Genomic DNA, 22354 nt, shown 5'->3' with positions numbered 1-22354 from the left:
AGGTATTAAGAAAGCAATAGAAGTGAAAATGATCGTCGGGCCATCTGATTTCTTATTTCAGATGGGAAATGCCGGGAGAGATGGGAAGCACTGCATTACTCTCTCCTTTGGAGAGGATCTGTCTTTGGATTCCCTGACGCCAGTGCATTCTCATTACCACTTAACTGTGTCCACAGAAGCATGGTCTGTTTCAAGGAAAATTCTCGTCCCTTGCAGTGGAAGGTGCCTAGACAACGTGAAATCTGGATGGATTGTGAAGGTATCTGAAAAGGGAAAATGTTGGGTTGGCCAAAAGAGTTCATTCTGGTTTTTCTTATCTTATGGGAAAATCCGAACGAACTTTTTGGCCAAGCCAAATATAAACTCTTATTTCAAAAGAGAAACAGTGAGCTACCATGCTTTTATTGATAAGAAATGTGGGAATGCTACGGGGTGGGGCGGGGGTGGGGGGTGGGGGGTGGGAAATACTGGTTTGGGAATCCAAACAAGTGGTTTTGAGTTTGATGTCTGTTGCCAATAGGTTGCCTGACCATGGGGGTGTGGTGAATAACTCCGCTGCACTGAGCTTTGGGGCTTTCATCTATAAAACAACAGTTGGTTGACAGGATAAAGAAGATGTCCTTAGTTCTAATACTCTGTGATTTTATGAAATATAAAATTATCTATAAAAGTACTCTACCAGGATTATTATTACTACTCATGTCATTATTATTACCCTTAGTATTCAAGGTGTTTTTTTTTTTTTTCCTGAGTACCGAATGAACTCCAGGATTTAGCAAGGGAGATTTCCAGGCAGAGGACTGAGAGAGCTGCCTGCTTTCTCCCAGCTGCCTACATTACAAAGAGAGAGGACAGAGATTAATTAAGAAACAAGTCAGCCAGTTTTCGAGTAGAAGTTAGAAGAATTTTAAAGGCTCCAGAAGTGTCTTTTCAGCCAACAAAGGGTTCTTGAATTAAGGAATAGCTTTCTGGAAAAGATGACATCCAGGGTGGAAAGGTAAGGTCCTTTGTTAAGACCTCATAAAGACTTAGAGAGGTATCTTTTTGACTCTCTCTGACAGACAGACATTCTCCTAAGGATTTTAAGAGCTCACCCCACAGATCCTTACCAGTCAAATAAGAGAGCTTCATTGTGCCACAGCAGCCTCAACAGGTTGGGGGTCCAAAGGCTTCTTTATGTTTTGTAACATCTCTGCCCCTTTCAGCCCAAACTGATACAATTTCCCTTAAAACTTTATGGGCTGCCTACATATCACTTACTTCCTTTATGAAGCTCACAGCTTCATGACTGAAAATAAGCTCCCTTACTTAGGGCAGGAATGGGACCTAAATTTGCCTAGTACGCAGCTCAGGGGCTTGCATTCATCAAACCTACATTAAATGCTGATGATAATGAAAATAGTGATGAAGATCTTGGTCCCCTCCTTCTCTTTCTACAGAACCTAGTTGTATGTACCTATTGCAGCAGAATTCTTAGTTCCAACACTGTCAGTCCGGAATGACTCAGAAACTATTTCTGCAGGATGAATCTTATAAATTGTGGATTTAGAGCTGGAAGGGATCTTAGAAGTTCAAAAGTTCAATCCCTTCATTTTATAGGTGAGGACATTGAGGTTTTATTAATCAGTAGGATGATTTACCAAACAGTGGTTAAATGACCTGCCCAAGGTCATGTAATTAATGATAGAGCCAAGACTAGACATTTCTCCTGTCATTCCATTCCCACATTCAACAAAAACTTCTGAGAGCCTGCTATTTGTAAGGCATGGGTTAGATCCTTTTCTTCTCTGTTTCCCATGGATATTCATCAGATGCTGTTAGCCAGAATTAGGAAATAGAGAGGCATTCAAGCCTGTCTGCTTGACTCTCTTTGTATTAACAGTAGTTCTAGAGAAGGTTTGTAGGTGAAGATGTTGAAACTATCGCCGTTGGCTTGGTATTGTCTGTGATGTAGGATTATTTATGCCAGATATTTTGTGTACCACTTTATCACAGATAATTAGGAACTAAATACGGTGGCTATTTTCCAAACAGAATATATTTCATGCTCATATGGCCACCTTCAAACTGTACAAAATCTCATTCAAAATTTTACAGGAATCCTTCTTGCTAGTTGCTCTGGACTATTCCCTGGCCCTCCCCTAAACCTATCACTGCTTCTCAGCAAATAGAGCTCAACCTGGAGCTCCTCTTCCGGCTTGAAAAATCGTATTTATTTATTTATGGCTGTGCTGGGTCTTCGTTGTTGTGCGCGGGCTTCTTGAGTTGCAGTGAGCAGGGGCCTATTCTCTAGTTTCGGTGCGTGGGATTCTCATTGCAGTGGCTTCTCTTGTTGTGGAGCATGGAGTCTAGGGTGAGTGGGCTGAGTATCTGTGGAACACAGGATTAGTTGCCCTGAGGCATGTAGTATCTTCCCAGGCCAGGGATCGAAACCACGTGCCCTGTGTTGGCAGGCAGATTCTTAACCACTGGACCAAAGAAGATCAAAGAACCTTCTTTTGGTCTCTTTCTACATATGTGTTGGTGAGGCCCTGGCATCTTTCATCAAAATCTTCCACCACTCCCAGCGACAAATCTCTTGTTGCATAATTCCCTACATAAAGAATATTGTCTGCTCCCCAAACCATTAAGAACATTCTTGATATTCTTGGGAAAACCTCACCAAAGAACCCACTTCCTTTTTAATCCCTCTAGGGACTGTAAGTGTGCAGTGTGGACTCTCCCTCCCATCCTTACCAGTGTTTCTTTCTCATCTAGTGCTTATTACTGACGTGGTCCATAGCTTAGAAGGCAAGGGTGATATCTGGTAAGTGGCTCTGGATAGTCTCTGGGAATCCTCACGCATTCAAGAGAATTTAGCGTTACATTTTAAGGTTGCACACTCACTCAACTCACTAAGTCCTAGGAACATTGCTCCATTTTATCCACTTGGATGTTTATATATTGAGAGGTAGATCTAAATTCTTCCTTAGGAAGGTTCTAAAAGGAAAGGTTTACAGTGAAATAAGTGATAAATTGACAGAAATTCATACCAAATAAGATATTTTTTTAAAAAAAGGGTTAAATAATCATAGGCATTTTTGTAGCACTTAGAGAAGGACAGATTATACAATACTATTTCAAATACCTGAAAGTAGTATTTTTGTAAAAAGGAATATGGATAACAACATCATTCAAATAAAGCATATGTTACATTTGATAACAAACAAATTGCTTTCAGAATTCTGAATTTTTGAAATAAAGACTAACATTCAGATGCAAAATAATGGGGTATTTTATTTACGGAGAGAAAAAAATATTATGACATTTGATCTCTATTCTTCATGCTTTCTGTAGCAAAGACAATCAAGATGAATGGATGGCGAGGTATATCAGTTCAGTTCAGTTCAGTCACTCTCTGATGACAATAGTTAAAATCTACTGTATTTTTGGTCTGCAAAGTTATCAGAAGTTCCTCTTATGACTTTATAGACAAAGAAAGATACGGGAGTCTATATGAACATGGTGAATCCACAGAAACTTCCTAAATAGGTGGGGTAATCGCCAGGATCATCTTTCACTAGCGGACAAACATGCTTTTTGCATCAAGAGCATTTCTCAGAGCATGTGGAGACGTGGACATCAGAGGCCTCAGAACCACCGCATTTATTTAGAGAAAGGAAATAAAGGTGGAAAAAATCTGTATCTGCAGCTCCCACACCCCACATCCGGGGTGGCTCCGGAATGAACCAGTCACCAGCAGCATTTTCGGCCGATGAGATAACTGCATTCCCAAACAGCCACAACACAGACAAACTACTGTAATTAAAACAGTTTCCACAGCGTCCTGGTTCTGTGAGGCACCAGTGAAGGGGGGCTCTGCTCTCCGTGCCTCTGCACGAAAGGGGAACTGGGCGGGGAGGGCACAGCGAGAGAGAAACAGGTACAAACGGGGAAGCGGGCCTGGGCTCCCCGGGTGTAAGCCCTTCCCCAGGGGCACTCTCTTCTCTGAGCCCTGCTTCCTGAGGGCAGGCAGAGGAGCCACCGCCTTTGGTCTTGGTGTCTCTTCCTCAGTAGCCATGGTGCTTCCTTACCCCAGCCACCATCCTACCAAAAGCACCCAGTGTCTGCCCTGTTAAAGAGCGTATAGAGGGGTGAACGGTGCAGTGATCCAGCATGCCTGGAACATGGTTAAACAAAACAAACAGCTGTACGGGTGTGTGTGCGTGTGTGCGCGCGTGTGTGCGCGTGTGTGCGCGCGTGTGTGTGCGCGTGTGTGCGCGTGCGCGCGTGTGCGCGCGTGTGTGCGTGTGCGCGTGTGTGTGCGTGTGTGCGCGCGTGTGCGTGTGTGCGTGTGTGTGCGTGCGTGCGCGCGTGTGTGTGCGTGTGTGCGTGTGTGCGCGCGTGTGCGCGTGTGTGTGCGTGTGTGTGCGCGCGCGCGTGTGTGCGTGTGTGCGCGTGCGCGCGCGTGTGTGTGTGCGTGTGTGCGTGTGTGCGTGTGCGCGTGTGTGTGCGTGTGTGCGCGTGTGTGTGCGTGTGCGCGCGTGTGTGCGTGTGCGCGTGTGTGTGCGTGTGTGCGTGTGTGCGCGCGTGTGTGCGCGTGTGTGCGCGTGTGTGCGTGTGTGTGCGTGTGTGCGTGTGTGCGTGTGTGCGCGTGTGTGTGCGTGTGTGCGTGTGTGCATTTTCCAGATCTTTGGTGAATTAATACAGAGTGTGATGTTTTTAAGAGTGGGGCAGAGATGTAGAGAATACACATAATGGACACCAAGGTGAGAAGAGAAGGGTGGGATGAGGTGGGAGGTTGAGACTGACATAAATACACTGTATTACACACTGTATACTGATTTATACACTGCATAAAACAGACAACTAATGAGAGCCTACTGTGCAGCACCAGAAACTCTACTCAGCGCTCTGCGGTGACCTAAATGGGAAGGAAACCCGAAACAGAGGGGATAGATACATACGCATAGTTGACTCACTTTACCGTACGGCAGAAACTAACACAACGCTGTAAGGCAACGATGATAAGTCGCTTCAGTCGTGTTCGACTCTTTGTGACCCCATGGACGGTAGCCCACCAGGTTCCTCTGTCCATGGGATTCTCTAGGCAAGAACACTGGAGTGGGTTGTCATGCCCTCCTCTAGGGGATCTTCCCAACTCAGGGATCGAACCCATGTCTGTCTCCTGCATTGGCAGGCAGTTTCTTTACCACTAGTGCCACGTGGGAAGCAACTATACTCCAATAAAAATTAATATATAAAAATAAAGGGGAGGACACGCTGTTTAGCATACAGGAGAACTCCTCATTCGTAGACTTTCCCCCAGGACTGCTCTGGGGAAGATTGCCTTCCATGTGATAAATGCTCACATCTTTTGAATTGAATTGATGTGGAATAAATCTTCCACTTGTTACCCTTCTACATCTGTATTCCTCAAGAATCGCATATTTCTGCTTGGTTTTTCTTTACCGCGTTAAACACTCTCTTTAGGCTTTCTTCCCCTGGAATGATCACCATACTTTCTTTCTATTCATTACTTATGAAAGTCTGTCTGCCTTCCACACTGAAAGAGCTGGGAGGGCAGGTTCACCACACATCCCCAGGGGCTCCCTTTTCTGGGTATGATCACTAATAACCTTCAAAAACAAGGTGTGCAGAATGAATCCACCATTTCAGAGGTGATCCACCAACTAAGGCGATCTAACCATGAGACTGTTACTCCAGCTGTGTTTTAGACACGGCCCGCCTCCATCTGCCCAGGATCAGACCAGCTTTGCTGGCAGGCCTCCCCCAGAGTCAGCAGTTAGCCAAGATCTCTGGCTCTCCTACACAGGGAGCTGCTTCTCCTGGGACTCTCCTTTTGCCATTTTCTTCTTGTTTGATGGTTGGTTTAAAATGGCTTTATTGAGATATAGTTCACACAGCATAGAATTCAACCACTTTAATTGTACAGTCCATATTTTTTTTGTATCTTCACCAAGGCACGCAACTATTGCCACAGTCAACTTTGGGACATTTCCGTTATGCTGAACAGAAACCCTGTGCCCTTAACTGATTACTGCATAGTCTCTCATGTGTCCTCTGGCCCGAGGCAACCACCAAGCTACTCTCTGTCTCTACAGACTTGCCTATTTTGTTCATGTCATTTAAACAGAGTCATGTGTGGGTTTTTTGTTTTTTATTTTTTATTTTTTTTGGTGACTGGCGTCTTTCACTGAGCATATTTTCAAGGTCCATCCATGTATCAGTACTCCTTTTCTTTTTGAGGCTGAATTGCAAGTATATACCACATCTTGTTTATATAGTCATGAGCTGTTGGACATTTGGGGTGGTTTCCACCTTTTAGCTGTTGTGAAGAATGCTACTGTGAACATTCTGTATAAGTATCTGTGTGAACATGTTTTCAATTTCTCTGGGTACGTACCTAAGGATGGAATTGATGGGCCATCGGGTAACTCTAAGTTTAACTTTTTGAGGAACTGCCAGACTGTTTTCTGAGTGACTGTACCATTTTACATTTCCACCAGCAGTGTGTGAGTTCCAATACTTCTATGTCCTCTCCAATACTTAAATTTTTGATCTAGCTCCTACAGTGGTTGGAGTGGTCATCTCACTGTGGTTTTGATTTACTTTTCTCCCAATGACTGATGTTGTTGAGTGTTTTTTCACCTTCTCATTGGTTATTTGTATATCTTCTTTGGAGAACTGTCTGTTTGAATCTGTTGCCCATATTTTAACTGGGTTATTTGACTTTCTATTGTTGAGTTATTAGTATTTGTATATATTCTGCATACCAGACCCTTATCAGATACATCAACTGCAAATGTTTTCTCTCAACTCATAGGTTTCTTTTCATTTTCTTGATGGTATTCCTTGAAACGCAAAGGTTAGGAATTCTGGTGAAGTTCAATTTATCTGTATTATCTTTGCTGCTTATATTTTAAGTGTGTATCCAGAAAGGCATTGCCAAAAACCAAGGTAACGTAGAGTTATCCCTAAGTTTTCTTCTAAGCATTTTATATAATCTTAGCTCTTTGATTCATTTTGATCAATTTTTTGCCTATGATGTGGGATAGGGGTTCAACTTCATTTTTTTTTGAATGTGGGTATTCAGTTGTCCCAGTGCCATTTGTTGAAAGGACCATTCTTTCTCCATTGAATGGTCTTGCCATTCTTTTGAAATTCAACTGACCATAGATGTATGGGTTTATTTCTGGACTCTCAATTCTATTCCATTTGTCTATATCCCAATATCATATTGTCTTGATTACTGTTGTCTTGTAATAAGTTTTGAAATTGAGAAGTATTTAGTCCTTTAACTTAGTTTTTCTTTTTCAAGAACATTTTTGCTATTCTGGGTCCCTTGCATTTCCAAATGAATTTGTCATTTTCACAAAGGAGCAAGCCAGGATTCTGATAGAGACTGGATTGCCTCTTTAGAGCAATTTTGGGGGCATCACCATCTTAACAATATTAACTCTTCTGATCCATGAACATGGGCTACCTTTCCATTTATGCATATCTTCTTTAATTTCTTTCAACAATGTTTTATAGTCTTCAAAACATAACTCTGGCCTTCCCTTATTAATTTTTTCCTAAATAGTTTATTCTCTTTGATATTGTTGTAAATGGAATTGTTTTCTTAATTTTATTTTCAAATTGTTCATTACAATATGTATAGAAATATAATTTTTCTACATATTAATTTTGTATCTTGTACCTTGTAATCTTGTTGAACTCTTTGATTAGTCCTAATAGTTTTTTTTTAATTTATATACAAGATCATTTCATCTATGAAGATAGACAATTTTAATTCTTCCTTTTCAGTTTGGATACCTTTTATGATGTTGACTTTTTAACACTAAGAGCAAAACTTTACATTTATTTCTACTCCATTTAATTTTATTTTAACCCATAGGTCATTTCCATTTTTTATAGTTTTCCAGTGTATTTTGTTTGCTTTCTATCCCCAGCAGTTGGCACAGAGTCTGGTGTTTTGCACTCAATAAATGCTTGTAAAATTAAGAATGTGGTATGGATATGCAATTTTGGTAAGCTAGTTATGTTCTATGTATTTAATTGATACAATTGTTAAACAACATGGGTGCCAAAAAATTTTCTAGGGTCCCAGGATTTGAACAGTGGTAGAAGTGGCGCTCAGAATCATCCCTTTCACAGTACCAAGGGGCCATATCAGAGGAGGGAACGGCAGCCTCAAGAAGCAATGGATGTACAACCATCACGAGAAAGAGTTCGGAAGTTCCAGCAATCCCAACTTGGGTATATATATCCAAAGCAAATGAAATATTTCAAAGAGATGACTATACTCCCTCATTCATTGCAACATTATTCATGACAGCAACAATCCAAGTGTCCATCAATGGATGAATAGATAAAGTAAATGTGATATACATAACAATGGAATATTATTCAGCCTTTTAAAAGAGGGAAACCTTGTCACTTTTGACATTATGCTAAGCGAAGGAATCCAGGCATGGAAAGATAAATACATCATTATCTTACTCATAGGAGGAATCTAAAAAACAAATTCACAGAAGCAGAGAGTAGAATAGTGATTGCCAGGGGCTATAGAGTGGGGGAGATGTTTGTCAACAGGTTTAAAATTTCAATTTTGAAACTGAATGAATGAATAAATCCAGGAGATCTAATGTATGCATGGTGACTATAGGTAATACTACTGTATTATGTTCTTCAAATACAAGTAAATCCTAAATGTTCTCACCGCACACAGGTACACACACATGCAAACACACACACAGTAACTATGTAAGGCAAGGGAGTGAGTGATAGTCACTCAGTCCAGCTCTTTGCGACCCCATGGACTGTAGCCCACCAGGATCCTTTGTCCATGGAATTCTCCTGGCAAGAATACTGGAGCGGGCTGCCATTTCCTTCTCCGATGTAAGGTGATGGATGTGGTAATTAGTTTTTCACGAGATATACATATACTAAACATTACATCGTATACCTCAAATACACATTTTTACTTGTCGATTATACTTCAACAAAGCTTGGGAAAAAATAAAGTTTTATAAAAGAAGCAATGGAGACACGACTGGCACAAACTTTGGCGCTGGCCTTGTACTGACAGCAGAGGAGGGAGGTGGCGAGGCAGCTTTGCCTTGGGCAGCAGGTGGCGCCACAGAGGCCTAGCGAGAGGGGAGGGGCACAGATGCCATGATATTGGGGGTGGGGCGGGGACCTTGGTCACGTGCACGTGAAACGCTCTCTGTGGACAATTAATGGACAGGGAGATACTCTCAGGGACCTGGGGATACCAGAAGACTAGGTAGGAGAGAGAGTTAGACGCGAGAGCTGTCTTCCCCAGGCTGCAGTGGTCTGGAGAAACTTGAGCCAGATGTGCTAAAGTCTCTCCATCGCAAATTAGTTCTTCAATTCTACCTTCTCCTCAAGATGCCAGTCCATTTTTTGTTCCTTCCCTTAATTTTACACCCCTAAGCTGCTTGCTCTGCTTCTTCAAATCCCACACTACCCATGACACTTCGGCTTCTATATCCGCCATCTACTGAAGGAGATCTACCTAAAGCCCCTCCAGTGGTGTGGTCACATCATACTTCACTCGCCAGGTGACCACAGGATTGGCGGAAGTCAAAGCGGAGGCAGAGCCTTCTGCCTCTACACCCTGTGCTCACAGGGCTGAACTGCCTCCCACAGTAACAGGGATACTGATGTACTGCTAACAGTTCTTGAGTACTTAGCCTGCTCAGCCAAAATTTTATGCGTGTGTGTATATATATATATGTATATGTAAACATATTTTAGATTTTAGACTCATAGTAGCCCACTGAGGGTTCAGAAACTTCCTCTTTCCTCATTAAACGACAGAATCCAGCCCCCCACACCATTTTCCTTCCTATTCACAGTCATTTGAGGGAATGAAGTTTAGAAAAAAGTGGGCACTCCCCCTTTTCAAGCCTGAGATGGTTATAGAGTAAGTTAACTGATTTTTATATGGAAACCTTGTTTATGAAGAAACTACCCATTATGTTCAACATCCATAGAGTCAACAGAAGCCACTTACCAATGGTAAGTTATTAACATGTTCACACTGAGCCCAGAATGATGAGTATACATTTAGTTAAATTCTTACATGGCTAGAATGAGTCGAAGCCTGGGTTAATACTGCCTTATGCTTCAGGGACCCTACTTTTGTGAGATATTTCTGAAAACTACCAAATTTAGGAATTCTTTTTTGATTTATAGTGCTTAATCAAATTATTTAAAAAGTGCAACTTTTGTACCAGATTTACAAACCTGTCACCATACTGAAATAATTGCTAGGGTCACAAAGTAAAGATTGCCAACTGGAGTTTTCAGTGCTTTGCCTGCTTAACAGGGGCAAGCTTGACTGCAGAGGCCATGTGTCCATGTCCAGCTCCTCCCTGGGGGCAGCAGCTGGACTACACCAAAAATGGAAAACTGCTCATTCCACTTCGACTCCCTTTGGCAATCTCAGTAAGTTCCTCAGTGACAGGAGCCAGCCTGCCAAAATGTCAGCGTCAGGATCTGGTCCAATGTAAACACCGGCATCGTGTGGCTAATACACAGAACTGGAGCTACACCGCTTACCCGCCACTCCTAACTCAAAGACGACGTCCCAGATCCAAGAAAAACAGATCAGTCAGCATGAAAATTGGTACAGTTGTCAAGGAGAGAAGTCAATGCTGGTCAAATCCATTGTCATTAGCCAAGTCTGAGGAAGACCTTAAGAACTGTGGGCTCCTTACTTGACCGACTGCTTACTTGGGCTTGCCACACTATCTGCAACCTTCCACATCCTAGGCAGGCTTCCCAGGTAGTGCGGTGGTAAAGAATCTGCTTGCCAGTGCAGGAGATGTGGGTTCAATGTCTGGGTTGAGAAGATCCCCTGGAAGAGGGCATCGCAACCCTCTCCAGCATTCTTGCTTGGAAAATGCCATGGACAAAGGAGCCTGGTGGGTTATAGTCCATGGGTTTGAAGAGTCAGACAAGAATAACTGAGCATGCATGCGTGCGTGCGTGCACACACACACACACACACACACACACTATCCTAGGCAGATGGGTTTGTCTGGAGACAAAGGGATTATTTGCTCTGATGACTCACTCAATTCTAGCACAAAGCATAGTATTCAGGGTTCCTGACAACCAGTCTAAGGCAAGCTCAGAACCAAATTTATCCTGTATATTAAACAGTAAAAATTTCAACCATAGTGACAGCTTCTACGTGGTTCCATGGGGTCAGGCCTCCAGATCAAGCCACACTGAAGTCACTTTTGACAACCCTTTACTTTCCTATCATTCCCCTACCCCTGCCCCAAACCCACGTTTCCTAACACTTCTTAATGTTCTTACACATTCCCTTTCCCTGTCCTCTTTACCATACAGTCACCCCCCTGTGCTGCTCCCCACCACATTTCTGTAAGCAAGCATCTAATAGATTATAAATGATCGGACCTGGAGAGGTAACTTGGTTATTGCGGAAATTTATTCTTGGTTGTGTTAGTTGCTCAGTCATGTCTGACTCTTTGTGACCCCATGAATTGAGCTCACCAGGCTCCTCTGTCCATGGAATTCTCCAGGCAAGAATACTGGAGTGGGTTGCCATTCCCTTCTCCAGGGGATCTTCCTGACACAGGGATCAAACCCAGGTCTTCTGCACTGAAAGGCGGACTCCTTATCATCTGAGCCACCAAGAAAGCCCTCTATTCCTGGTTGCTCATCTTTAAAGGAAAATTCTATCCTATTAACTAGGAGTCCAGGATGTCTTAAGGAGAGGAGAATTCTGTGACTTTAGGGTACATTGGAATCATATACAGAACTTGGAAAACTGTAGTTTGCATGAAGTAGGGCCCATATTCACCAACTGCCCCTATGGAGCTTAGGATTTGGTATTTCGAGAAACGCTGTTCCAGACTCAGACCAAGACCTTCCCTTCTTCCTAATTCCTGGGCTGTGCATGGTTTATATTTTCAAAAGCTTCTCAGTTGAATCTGATGCACCTGAGCCATAGACCTCATTAAAAAACCTAAGGAGAGATGGGGTGATGTGTGGATTCATGTCTGGCCTGGAGCGTGCCATCTGGGGTGGCTGCAGTCAGGGAAATACAGACAGAGGGGGATGCTCAGGGGAGGTGGGCAGGGCTGTGCTCCAAGGACACTAATGCATCAGGGATGGGCAGACCATGCAGGTAGCCGAGCAGGTGAGAGAGATCCAGACAGTCCCGGGGACAACTCACCTGGTGGCGGCATGGAAGTGACTGGAGAGAAAGAGTGGAGAAAAACTCACCAGCGTTAATAATCCAGGAGAGAGAGGATTAAATGCAAAAGAAAAGGCAGTATCCCGAGTTCAGGGGAGAATGTCAGAATGAATAACCAATTCAACTGCGGGGAACTAGGGGAAGAAAGAATGATTTGTGGATTCGTTACAAGCAGATCCTGAGGGTCCTGACCCTCACCTGGTTATTTCTCCAGGGGCCTTTGGTGTGATGTTCTTTTATCAGTTCAGGAGTGTGCAACCAAGGGGCTGGTGATAAATATTTTTAATAATAAAAATGCATTTATAATATATATATTTTCCCCATGGAACCATATTTACAACTTCCATTTCTTTGTAAAACATTTTCTTTCTTGCTGTGCAGCCAATTGCCATGAAAGTCATCCTGTTTTTGATTAAAAAAAATTTTTAGTCCCCTTCTCCAGGTATGACACACTGTCCAGTACCTTCAGTGTCTAACAGCCTGAACCTGGAGATGATCAGAAACGGAATCCTGGAAGAAAGGTGAGGATTGGGGTTGGGAAGGTTCCAGTATAATCTGAAGCAGAGTTTTGCAAAGTGTGGGCTCTGTGTTAGCAATGCAGGTTCCCAGGGCCCACCCACAGGATCCTAACATGGGATTCCTACGTCCACTAAAGGTTGATGACCGCTGGACTAGAGGGGTGGGTTCTACAGACTACGACTATGGATGAAGAAGCCGGCAGGAAGAATCAGAAATAAAGAGAAGAACTTTTGTCTCTACAGAGAGACTAAAGAGGTGGTGATGGTTAGAAACAACATTATTTTTTCTAAACTCTTTTCTTGTCTTTTTCCTATGATTCTTGTTTGTGGTCCACCATAGGATTTTGTGCATGTTTTCATTGCCATCCTTTGTTCATCTGCTTGTGATGCTGGTGGACCACAAAGAAGAGGGGCATTTCCAGGTTTTCTGGAGGGTGCTGGCTCACTCTTTCCCAGCCTGTCTATGGGACCCGGGGTCTCCATGGCCTCCCACCCACAGCCTGTACCAGTCTTGGCCGTGGCAGGTTGCATGCAAGCTCTGGGGTGAGTGTCGCCACCTCATGCCAGGGTTCTAGGGCTCCTGGTAGAGCGCCTAGGCTCCCTGTGTCTGTCCATCACTGTCTTTCTCTTCCTTCCTCCACCTAAGCACAGGTTATGAGAACACATTTTGCTCCAGCTTCTTTCCCTACACTTCACCCGCTGAACTGCAGGCCCATCCCAGGCTTCACTCACATTTGCCAGGACACTGACATCCAACTGGGCCCCTACAGTCCTTTCAGCCAGTGGACAAGCTTCTCTTTCCTGTGCCTCTAACCACAGGCTAGGTTCTTAATACAAATCAACAATGAAGGGCTTCCCTTGTGGCTCAGCTGGTAAAGAACTCACCTGTAATGTGGGGGACCTGTTCGATCCCTGGGTTGGGAAGACCCCCTGGAGAAGGGAAAGGCTACCCACTCCAGTATTCTGGGCTAGAGAATTCCGTGGACCATAGTCCATGGGGTCGCAAAGAGTCAGACATGACCGAGCGACTTTCACTTTCACATGAAGAGCTACAGGAACGTTTCTGTCCCGACTCTGTGTTTAGTCTGCCTCCTGAAAGGAAGGCTACTATAATTTGGTCCTATTAGCCAGGGACCTTTATATGTTTTTGCTTTTGTTTACCAATTAGGTCTTCAACAACCCAGAGACATAGGTATCATCTTCAGGTTTATACAGATTAATAAAAAAGAGGCTCAGAGAAGTTAAGCAACTTGCTGAAAGCCACTTGGCTACTGAAGGCATATGAATGAAGATTCTAGTTCAGATCTTCACGACCTCAGAACTCATATTCTTTCTTTTATGAAGCAGTGGCTGGCTTCCTGCTGGTGTTCCCATTGTAGTTTACCATGATGTTTGAAACCCTATGGCAACTGAGCCAGTTGCCTTTTGAGGGGTCAGTCAACCCAATGGGAGGTTTGCTTCCCCAAGTACCTGTTGCATCAGGCTTTTCCTTTTCCAGCCTGAAAGACTCCCAGGTGCCTGAAACTGCCCAAGCCTCACAAGTAGCAGGCACTGGCAGGCTGATGATTTCTATACTCCTGATCCCTGTTCATCATCGTCCACAATACACTGAGGGATCGTTGTTGTTGTTCATTGTTCAGTCGTGTCCAACTCTCTGAGACCCCATGGCCTGCAGCACACCAGGCTTCCCTGTCCTTCACTATCTCCCACAGTTTGCTCAGATTCATGTCCACTGAGTTGGTGATGCCATCCAGCAATCTCATCCTCTGTTGCTGCCTTTTCCTGCCCTCAACCTTTTCCAGCATCAGTCTTTTCCAGTGAATTGGCTATTTGCATCAGGTGGCCAACATTGGAGCTTCAGCTTTAGCATCAGTCCTTCCAGTGAATAGTCAGGGTTGATTTCCTTTAGGATTGACTGATCTGATCGCCTTTCTGTCCAAGGGACTCTCAAGAGTCTTCTCTAGCACCACAGATTGAAAACCAATTCTTCCGCATTCACCCTTCTTTATGGTCCAACTCTCACATCTGTTGGATCTATACCAAAAAAGATCTTAATGGCTTGATAACCATGAGGTGTGATCACTCACCTAGAGCCAAACATCCTAGAATATGAAGTCAAGTGGGCCTTAGCAAGCATCACTACGAACAAAGCTAGGGGAGGTGATGGAATTTCAGCTGAGCTATTTCAAGTCCTAAAAGATGATGCTGTGAAAGTGCAGTACTCAATATGCCAGCAACTTTGGAAAACTCAGCACTGGCCATAGGACTGGAAAAGGTCAGTTCTCATTCCAATCACAAAGGAAAGCAATGCCAAAGAATGTTCAAACACAACTGCACTCATCTCACACACTAGCAAAGCAATGCTCAAGATTCTCCAAGCAAGACTTCAACAGTACGTGAACCAAGAACTTCCAGATGTTTAAGCTGGATTTAGAAAAGGCAGAGGAACCAGAGATCAAATTGCCAGCACCCGTCAGATCATAGAAAAAGCAAGAGAGTTTCAGAAAAACATCCACCTCTGCTTTATTGACTACACCAAAGCCTTTGTCTATGTGGATCACAACAAACTGTGGAAAATTCTTAAAGAAATAGGAATACCAGACCACCTTACCTGCCTCCTGAGAAATCTGTATGAAGGTCAAAAAGCAACAGTTAGAACCAGACATAGAGAGCGACATGGCGACTCTCTGGAGGCTAAGTGTCCTCTGCGGCGCCAGAGAAGGGCGAGCTCTGTTCCTCTGAACCCCAGTGGTCAGACCAGCTCTTGTCTCAGCATTTCTCCAGGACCGACCTGCTCAAGGATGGTGTGGAACACAGCATATTCACCTGTCACCCAGCCACCATTCTGGCTCCAAGGCTGCATCTCTCCACTGGACTGGTGAGAGGGTTGTCAGTGTTTTGCTCCTGGGCCTAATTCCAGCTGCTTATTTGAATCCTTCTTCTGCGATGGACTACTCTCTGGCCGCAACCCTCACTCTCCACAGTCACTGGGGCATTGGACAAGTTGTTACTGACTATGTTCATGGAGATGCAGTGCAGAAAGCTGCCAAGACAGGCCTTTTGGTGCTCTCAGCTTTCACCTTTGCTGGGCTCTGTTACTTCAACTATCATGATGTGGGCATCTGCAAAGCTGTGGCTATGCTGTGGAAGCTCTGACCTTTTAGACTTAATACCTTGAGAATTGATTGTACACCTCCTTGCCTCTGCTCTGTCATGCCATTTCAACTCACGATAAGAAGGAAAAACATTGGTGAGACAAACCTCTTCTCCTAATCACCTGATTGTTTTTAGAATTTAATCTTTGAAGAAAGATTTGAGAGAAGTTGTATCTTAAGAAATTATAAGTCTGATTTATGTATTCTGGGGAGCTAATGGAGTGTCTCAGCTTTTCACAAGTCTCATAGTATAACTGAACATTATATATGAGCTTTTTGTCTTTTAATTGATCAAACTCTTAAAGGGAATTCAGCTGTATTACTCTCGATATCTGATCAAACGTCTGTATTTGTTCTAGGATGATGGAGAAAGGGAAAGACTTAATTCATAAGTAAAGACTGCAGAAAATTAGCCAGTGTTTAGTTTCTGTAAACCTCCCCCTCTGTTCACTTGATACCAGTTACTGATGGTTACATGTCTTAGGGAAATTTGAAAATTAGAAGTGCTGATATTTCACATTACTGATTTCTAAATCCTAGGAAGCAGAGCCTGGAGAGTTTCTGAATGTAGAGAAGTTCTGTTTAGGAAAGAGGTCCCTTTATAGATGTTTCAAATTGTTACAGATTCTAAACCAAGACTTAATCCTCAAATGTGTTTATTTTACTTGTCCTAAAATAATCTGTCCACAAATATAAAATTATAAGTGATAAGTTGTTTTCCCACTGGGAATTTCTACTGTGAAAATGTATTCCATGAAGGTAATTTTTTAAAAAAATAAAATGCTGCATAATAAAAATTTATTCTACTCTTTAAAAAAAAAAAAAAAAAAAGAACCAGACATAGAACAATGGGCTGATTCCAAATTGGGAAAGGAGTACATCAAGGCTGTATATTGTCACCTTGCTTATTTAACATATATGCAGAGTACATCATGAGAAATGCCAGGTTGGATGAAGCACAAACTGGAATCAAGATTGCTGGGAGAAATATCAACAACCTCAGATATATAGATGACACCACCCTTAACGCAGAAAGTGAAGAGGAACTAAAGAGCCTCTTGATGACGGTAAAAGAGGAGAGTGAAAAACCTGGTTTAATATTCAACATTCAAACAAGAAAGATCATGGCATCCGGTCCCATCACTTCATGGCAAATAGATGGGGAAACAATGGAAACAGAGACAGACTTTATTCTCCTGGGCTCCAAAATCACTGCAGATGGAGACTGCAGTCAGGAAATTAAAAGATGTTAGCTCCTTGGAAGAAAAGCTATGGCAAATCTAGACAGCATATTAAAAAGCAGAAACATTATTTTGCCAACAAAGGTTTGTCTAGTCAAAGCTATGTTTTTTCCAGTAGTCATGTATGGATGTGAGAGTTGGACCATTAAGAAAGCTGAGCGCTGAAGAATTGATGCTTTTGAACTGTGGTATTGGAGAAGACTCTTGAGAGTCCCTTGGACTGCAAGGAGATCCAACCAGTCCATCCTAAGGGAAATAAGTCCTGAATATTCATTGGAAGGACTGATGCTGAAGCTGAAACTCCAATACTTTGGCCACTTAAGATGAACTGAGTCATTAGAAAAGACCTTGATGCTGGGAAAGATCCAAGGCACGAGGAGAAGGGGACAACAGAGGATGAGATGGTTGGATGGCATCACTAACACAATGGACATGAATTTGAGCAAGCTCCAGGAACTGGTGATCGACAGGAATGCCTGGCCTGCTGCAGTCCATGTGGTGGGACATGGACTGAGGGTGGACAAAGAGTGGGACATGACTGAGAGACTGAACTGAACTGAACTGGAAAAACTATAGCTTTGACTATATGGGCCTTTGTCAGCAAAGTGATATCTCTGCTTTTTAATAAACTGTGAAACTAATGATAGCATATTCAAAAGCAGAGACATTACTTTGCCGACTAAGGTCCATCTAGTCAAGGCTATGGTTTTTCCAGTGGTCATATATGGATGTGAGAGTTGGACTGTGAAGAAGGCTGAGTGCCGAAGAATTGATGCTTTTGAACTGTGGTGTTGGAGAAGACTCTTGAGAGTTCCTTGGACTGCAAGGAGATCCAACCAGTCCATTCTGAAGGAGATCAGCCCTGGGATTTCTTTGGAAGGAATGATGCTAAAGCTGAAACTCCAGTACTTTGGCCACCTCATGTGAAGAGCTGACTCATTGGAAAAGACTTTGATGTTAGGAGGGGTTGGGGGCAGGAGGAGAAGGGGACGACAGAGGACGAGATGGCTGGATGGCATCACGGACTCGATGGACGTGAATCTGAGTGAACTCTGGGAGTTGGTGATGGACAGGGAGGCCTGGCGTGCTGCGATTCCTGGGGTTGCAAAGAGTCAGATACGACTGAGCGACTGAACTGAACTGAACTGAACTGAAACTAATGAGGCTCTGTTTTCACAGCTCCTCTTGCAGGAGTCCCTGAGAGTATCTTAGTAGTATAGGGACATGGTCATAGGTATAATAACATTTTCAAAAGCAAGGCATTCTAATTACAATTGGTTAAGAGCCCTCAATCGACCCACTTGAATTGCCCCTCCATCCCACTTCCCATCTAATCTGGACATGTGGCGTGCTGGCATGACCACGGGTGGTTCAGGATCTGACTAAGGAACACATTTAATCTGGTTTTATTTTTTTATTGGAGTATAATTGTACTAATCTTGCTTTGGAATAGACGAGTTGCATAGTGTTTAGTTGTTGCTGTCTGTGCCTAAGCTGTTGCCAGTGGTCCTGGTGCCAGAATAGCGCTCCCTGCAATGCATTCTCTGCTCACTGCCCTCTCACTGGCACTGCGGCAGGAAGGTACAGGCTTGAGTTTACACCGTGACATGCTCCGTGGCACCCAGCGCTAGACTCTGGTATGGGAATAGAAACAAGGTTTGAATGTATGAATGTGGAGACAGATCTGTGGAGGTAGAAACATTCCTTCAAATCCAAGAGCTCACAGAAAAAGAAACATGATGGAGTTTTTCCAAATTCGACGACAATTCTAACAATTTGCATGATATCAGCAGTAAGTTGAAAAGCTGAAATTCTTTCCTAAACTACCAATAAGATAAACAAGATTAGGCCAACCATGCTTAGAAGAAAAATTAAGTAATCTTTCTAATCTCTCTATGGAAAATAATATTATCAAATGGTTCGATGAAGTGGTGGTCAGAGATTATGCAGTGAAAATGTAGAGAACAACTATTACAGAGGTGTGTCAAGCAGTTAACTAATTGAAATACTGCATTATTCTGGACTTCGTTAGCTTTTTAAGATTTGCAGTGTGCTGTGATTAAGTTCTCTCATTATTTTGTAAATATTAAATTTCATATCTACTTTTGACTTAGTAGTTTTTTATTCTTTTCCTTAAGGAGGACCCCACAAATTGTATAAGCTTCAGGCCTCACAAACCTGGATTCTCTTCTAATAGTGGCATTTATGAAAGAGCTGTCTAGATCTAGGCTTGAAACATGAAAATGTTGGTAGGTTTCAGACAGTGAAAGAGAAATATCTATGATATTCCTTACAAGCAGAATCTAGAAAGAAATGATACAAATGAACTTTTTTGTAAGACAGAAACAGACTCACAGACTTGAAGAACAAATTTATGGTTACCAGGAAGGAGGGGTGGGGAAAAACTCCTACCAGGAGTTAGGGAGTTTGGAATCGATGTGTACACAATACTATATTTAAAACGCATAATCAATAAGGACCCAGTTTGTATCACTGGGGAATTCTGCTCAGTGTTATGTGGCAACCTGGATGGGAGGGAAGTTTGGGGGAGAATAGATACATACATACATGTGTCTGGCTGGGTCACTCTGCTGTCCACCTGAAACGATCACACATTGCTAACTGGCTATATGACCAACGTAGATAGCATATTGAAAAGCAGAGACATTACTTTGCCAACAAAGGTACATCTAGTCAAGGCTATGGTTTTTCCAGTGGTCATGTATGGATGTGAGAGTTGGACTGTGAAGAAAGCTGAGCGCCGAAGAATTGATGCTTCTGAACTGTGGTATTGGAGAAGACTCTTGAGAGTCCCTTGGACTGCAAGGAGATCCAACCGGTCCATTCTAAGGAAAATCAGTCCTGAATATTCATTGGAAGGACTGATGCCGAAGCTGAAACTCCAATACTTTGGCCACCTCATGCAAAGAGCTGACTCATTGGAAAAGACTCTGATGCTGGGAGGGATTGAGGGCAGGAGGAGAAGGGGACGACAGAGGATGAAATGGCTGGATGGCATCACCGACTCGATGGACATGAGTTTGAGTGAACTCTGGGAGTTGGTGATGGACAGGGAGGCCTGGCATGCTGCGATTCATGGGGTCGCAAAGAGTCAGACACGACTGATAGAAGAACTGAACTGAACTGAACTGAACTGATACTCCAATAAAAAGTTAAAATTTTTTTTTTGTTTTTCTCTTTCCTTTGGGAAGTCAAAATGCTCAAAAGAGGAGCAAATCCCCGCCTTTACCTTGCTGCCCCCATCTGTACACTGGCATCTCAATCTATGTACTAGCATTTAAGTAGAGAGCATGACGTGAGAGACTGAGAGTCAGAAAACCTCTTTCATGTAGGGCACACAGTTGAAAAAGAAGGCAAGTGTGTTTTATAAATATCTATTACATTCATCCATAAACACAAAATGAATAAGATATAATTTTTGCATCCTTTAGACTAACCCAGAAACACAAAGAAGTGAAATCATTCAAATTTCAGTGAAGTCCCCTAATATTTTCCTTGCTAGTGAACACATAGAGAGGCCATATATATTCACACAGAAGTATTCACATAGGAAAAAAAAAAAGGTGTAATGAAACATATTTAATTACTTCATTTAATGAAACTATTTGGATGACGATTCCAAAAATAGTCCTTCAAACTCAAGACTTTTTTTCCTGGAGATGATTTCCCCTACTACATGATTTAGCCATTTTCAGGTTAAATGAATAGATGGACAAATGGAAAATAACATAGCATTAATTTGAACATCAAAACCCAACTAAAGACAGAAAAAACCAGCATTGTTTTCACTGATGATTAAAGTGAACAAACCAAAGAAATGCTTAAATGATGTTTTTATGTTAAATTTTGATGAAGCTGATCTAAGATTTAAAAATGCTCTGAAACCTCAACTGCAAAGAGAAAACAATAAAACCTACTACTTTTTAAACTATATGAAAATTTTCTGCATGTAATGCACATTAAATTCATGTGGATTGGAGTGAGGTAAGGGAAATATTTCAATTACAAGGACAGGATTTCGTTCTATGTATACTTAAGGTTCGTCTTATAAGCCTCATTCTGTTTTTCCAGACAGAAGGGCTTTTCCACGTCTTTATCAAACCCAAATGTCTAGAAACAGGAATGCAGGCTTTCACAGTTCAGGAGGATTTAAAAAGAGAGCTAGGTGGTGTCAGGGGGCTTCCCTGGTGGCTCAGATGGTAAAAAATGCCCCTGCAAGGCAGGAGACCCAGGTTCGATGCCTGCTTTGAGGAAATCCTCTGGAAAAGGGCATGGCTACCAACTCCAGTATTCTTGCCTGGAGAATTCCATGGACAGAGGAGTCTGGCAGGAGACAGACTATGGGGTCACAAAGGGTTGGACACGACCGAGCGACCAAGTACACACAGATGGTGTCATGAGAACGAGCCATTCTGAAAGATTAAAAATAGAAGATCAACACCAAAGTAGACCCTCCTCCAGTGTTTGGTCTGGGCTCAGATAAAGCTGCCCCAGCCCCCTCTCTCTGGTGTGATCCTGTCACTTGCTGCTGTGGTCCACACCTGTTCCTCCCGGCTCTTTCCCACTTGCTCTCCTTTCACAAGGCCGCTGCCCATGGTTCTCTTCCATTTCTACTCTCCTGGTCTGACTGTGATTCTTACCATTAAACCTTTGATACATTATCCTAAGTAGGAAAAGAGGTTTCTCCTTACTAGCTCTCTCAAATACTCCTCTTGCTTTGTACTCTGGTTTGACAGCCCAGAATGCACCGGACAAAATCATCACAAAGTGATGTAGGAGAGGCAGTTACTTCATCTCTGCCACCCCAGCAACGGAAGCAAAAGCTGCAAGGAGTCCCTCTCCACCGCTGGCCGGCTGCAAAGAAATATCCAGCACTCCCGACTGCTAGGTCAACATTTCAGGACACTAATTCCATCAGTGTGGGAATGTCTCAATCACCTGTGGTATAACCGCATTTATGCATCATTTAAAATGACTGAAGTGGATCTATGTATGAAAGTGGATAAACCTCCAAGACATACTGCTGAGTGAAAAAAGATGTTTCAGAATGATAGCATTTACTACAATGTAAGTTTCATGTGGGCAAAGATCTTTGTTTTACTCAGAGTTCAGTGGCCAGTACCTAGAACAGTTCAAGTGCAGAGTATGCACTTGACA

General features: G+C 42.9%; 2 protein-coding genes across 2 annotated transcripts in view; one reads left to right on the top strand and one right to left on the bottom strand.

Annotated features, from left to right (window-relative positions):
- Positions 1-22354, bottom strand: part of KIF6 (kinesin family member 6) — a 417940-nt gene that overhangs the window by 142744 nt on the left and 252842 nt on the right. The window lies entirely within an intron of this gene.
- On the top strand, positions 15457-16189 carry LOC128055900 (succinate dehydrogenase [ubiquinone] cytochrome b small subunit, mitochondrial-like). The gene is made up of 2 exons (XM_052648477.1): positions 15457-15512; positions 15618-16189. Exons 1-2 carry the CDS (start codon positions 15457-15459, stop codon positions 15934-15936), a joined length of 375 nt encoding a protein of 124 aa, XP_052504437.1. The 3' UTR covers positions 15937-16189.

The sequence above is a fragment of the Budorcas taxicolor genome, chromosome 11 (assembly GCF_023091745.1).
Source record: "Budorcas taxicolor isolate Tak-1 chromosome 11, Takin1.1, whole genome shotgun sequence".
NCBI lineage: Eukaryota > Metazoa > Chordata > Mammalia > Artiodactyla > Bovidae > Budorcas > Budorcas taxicolor.
This window is presented reverse-complemented; position numbering and strand designations above follow the sequence as displayed.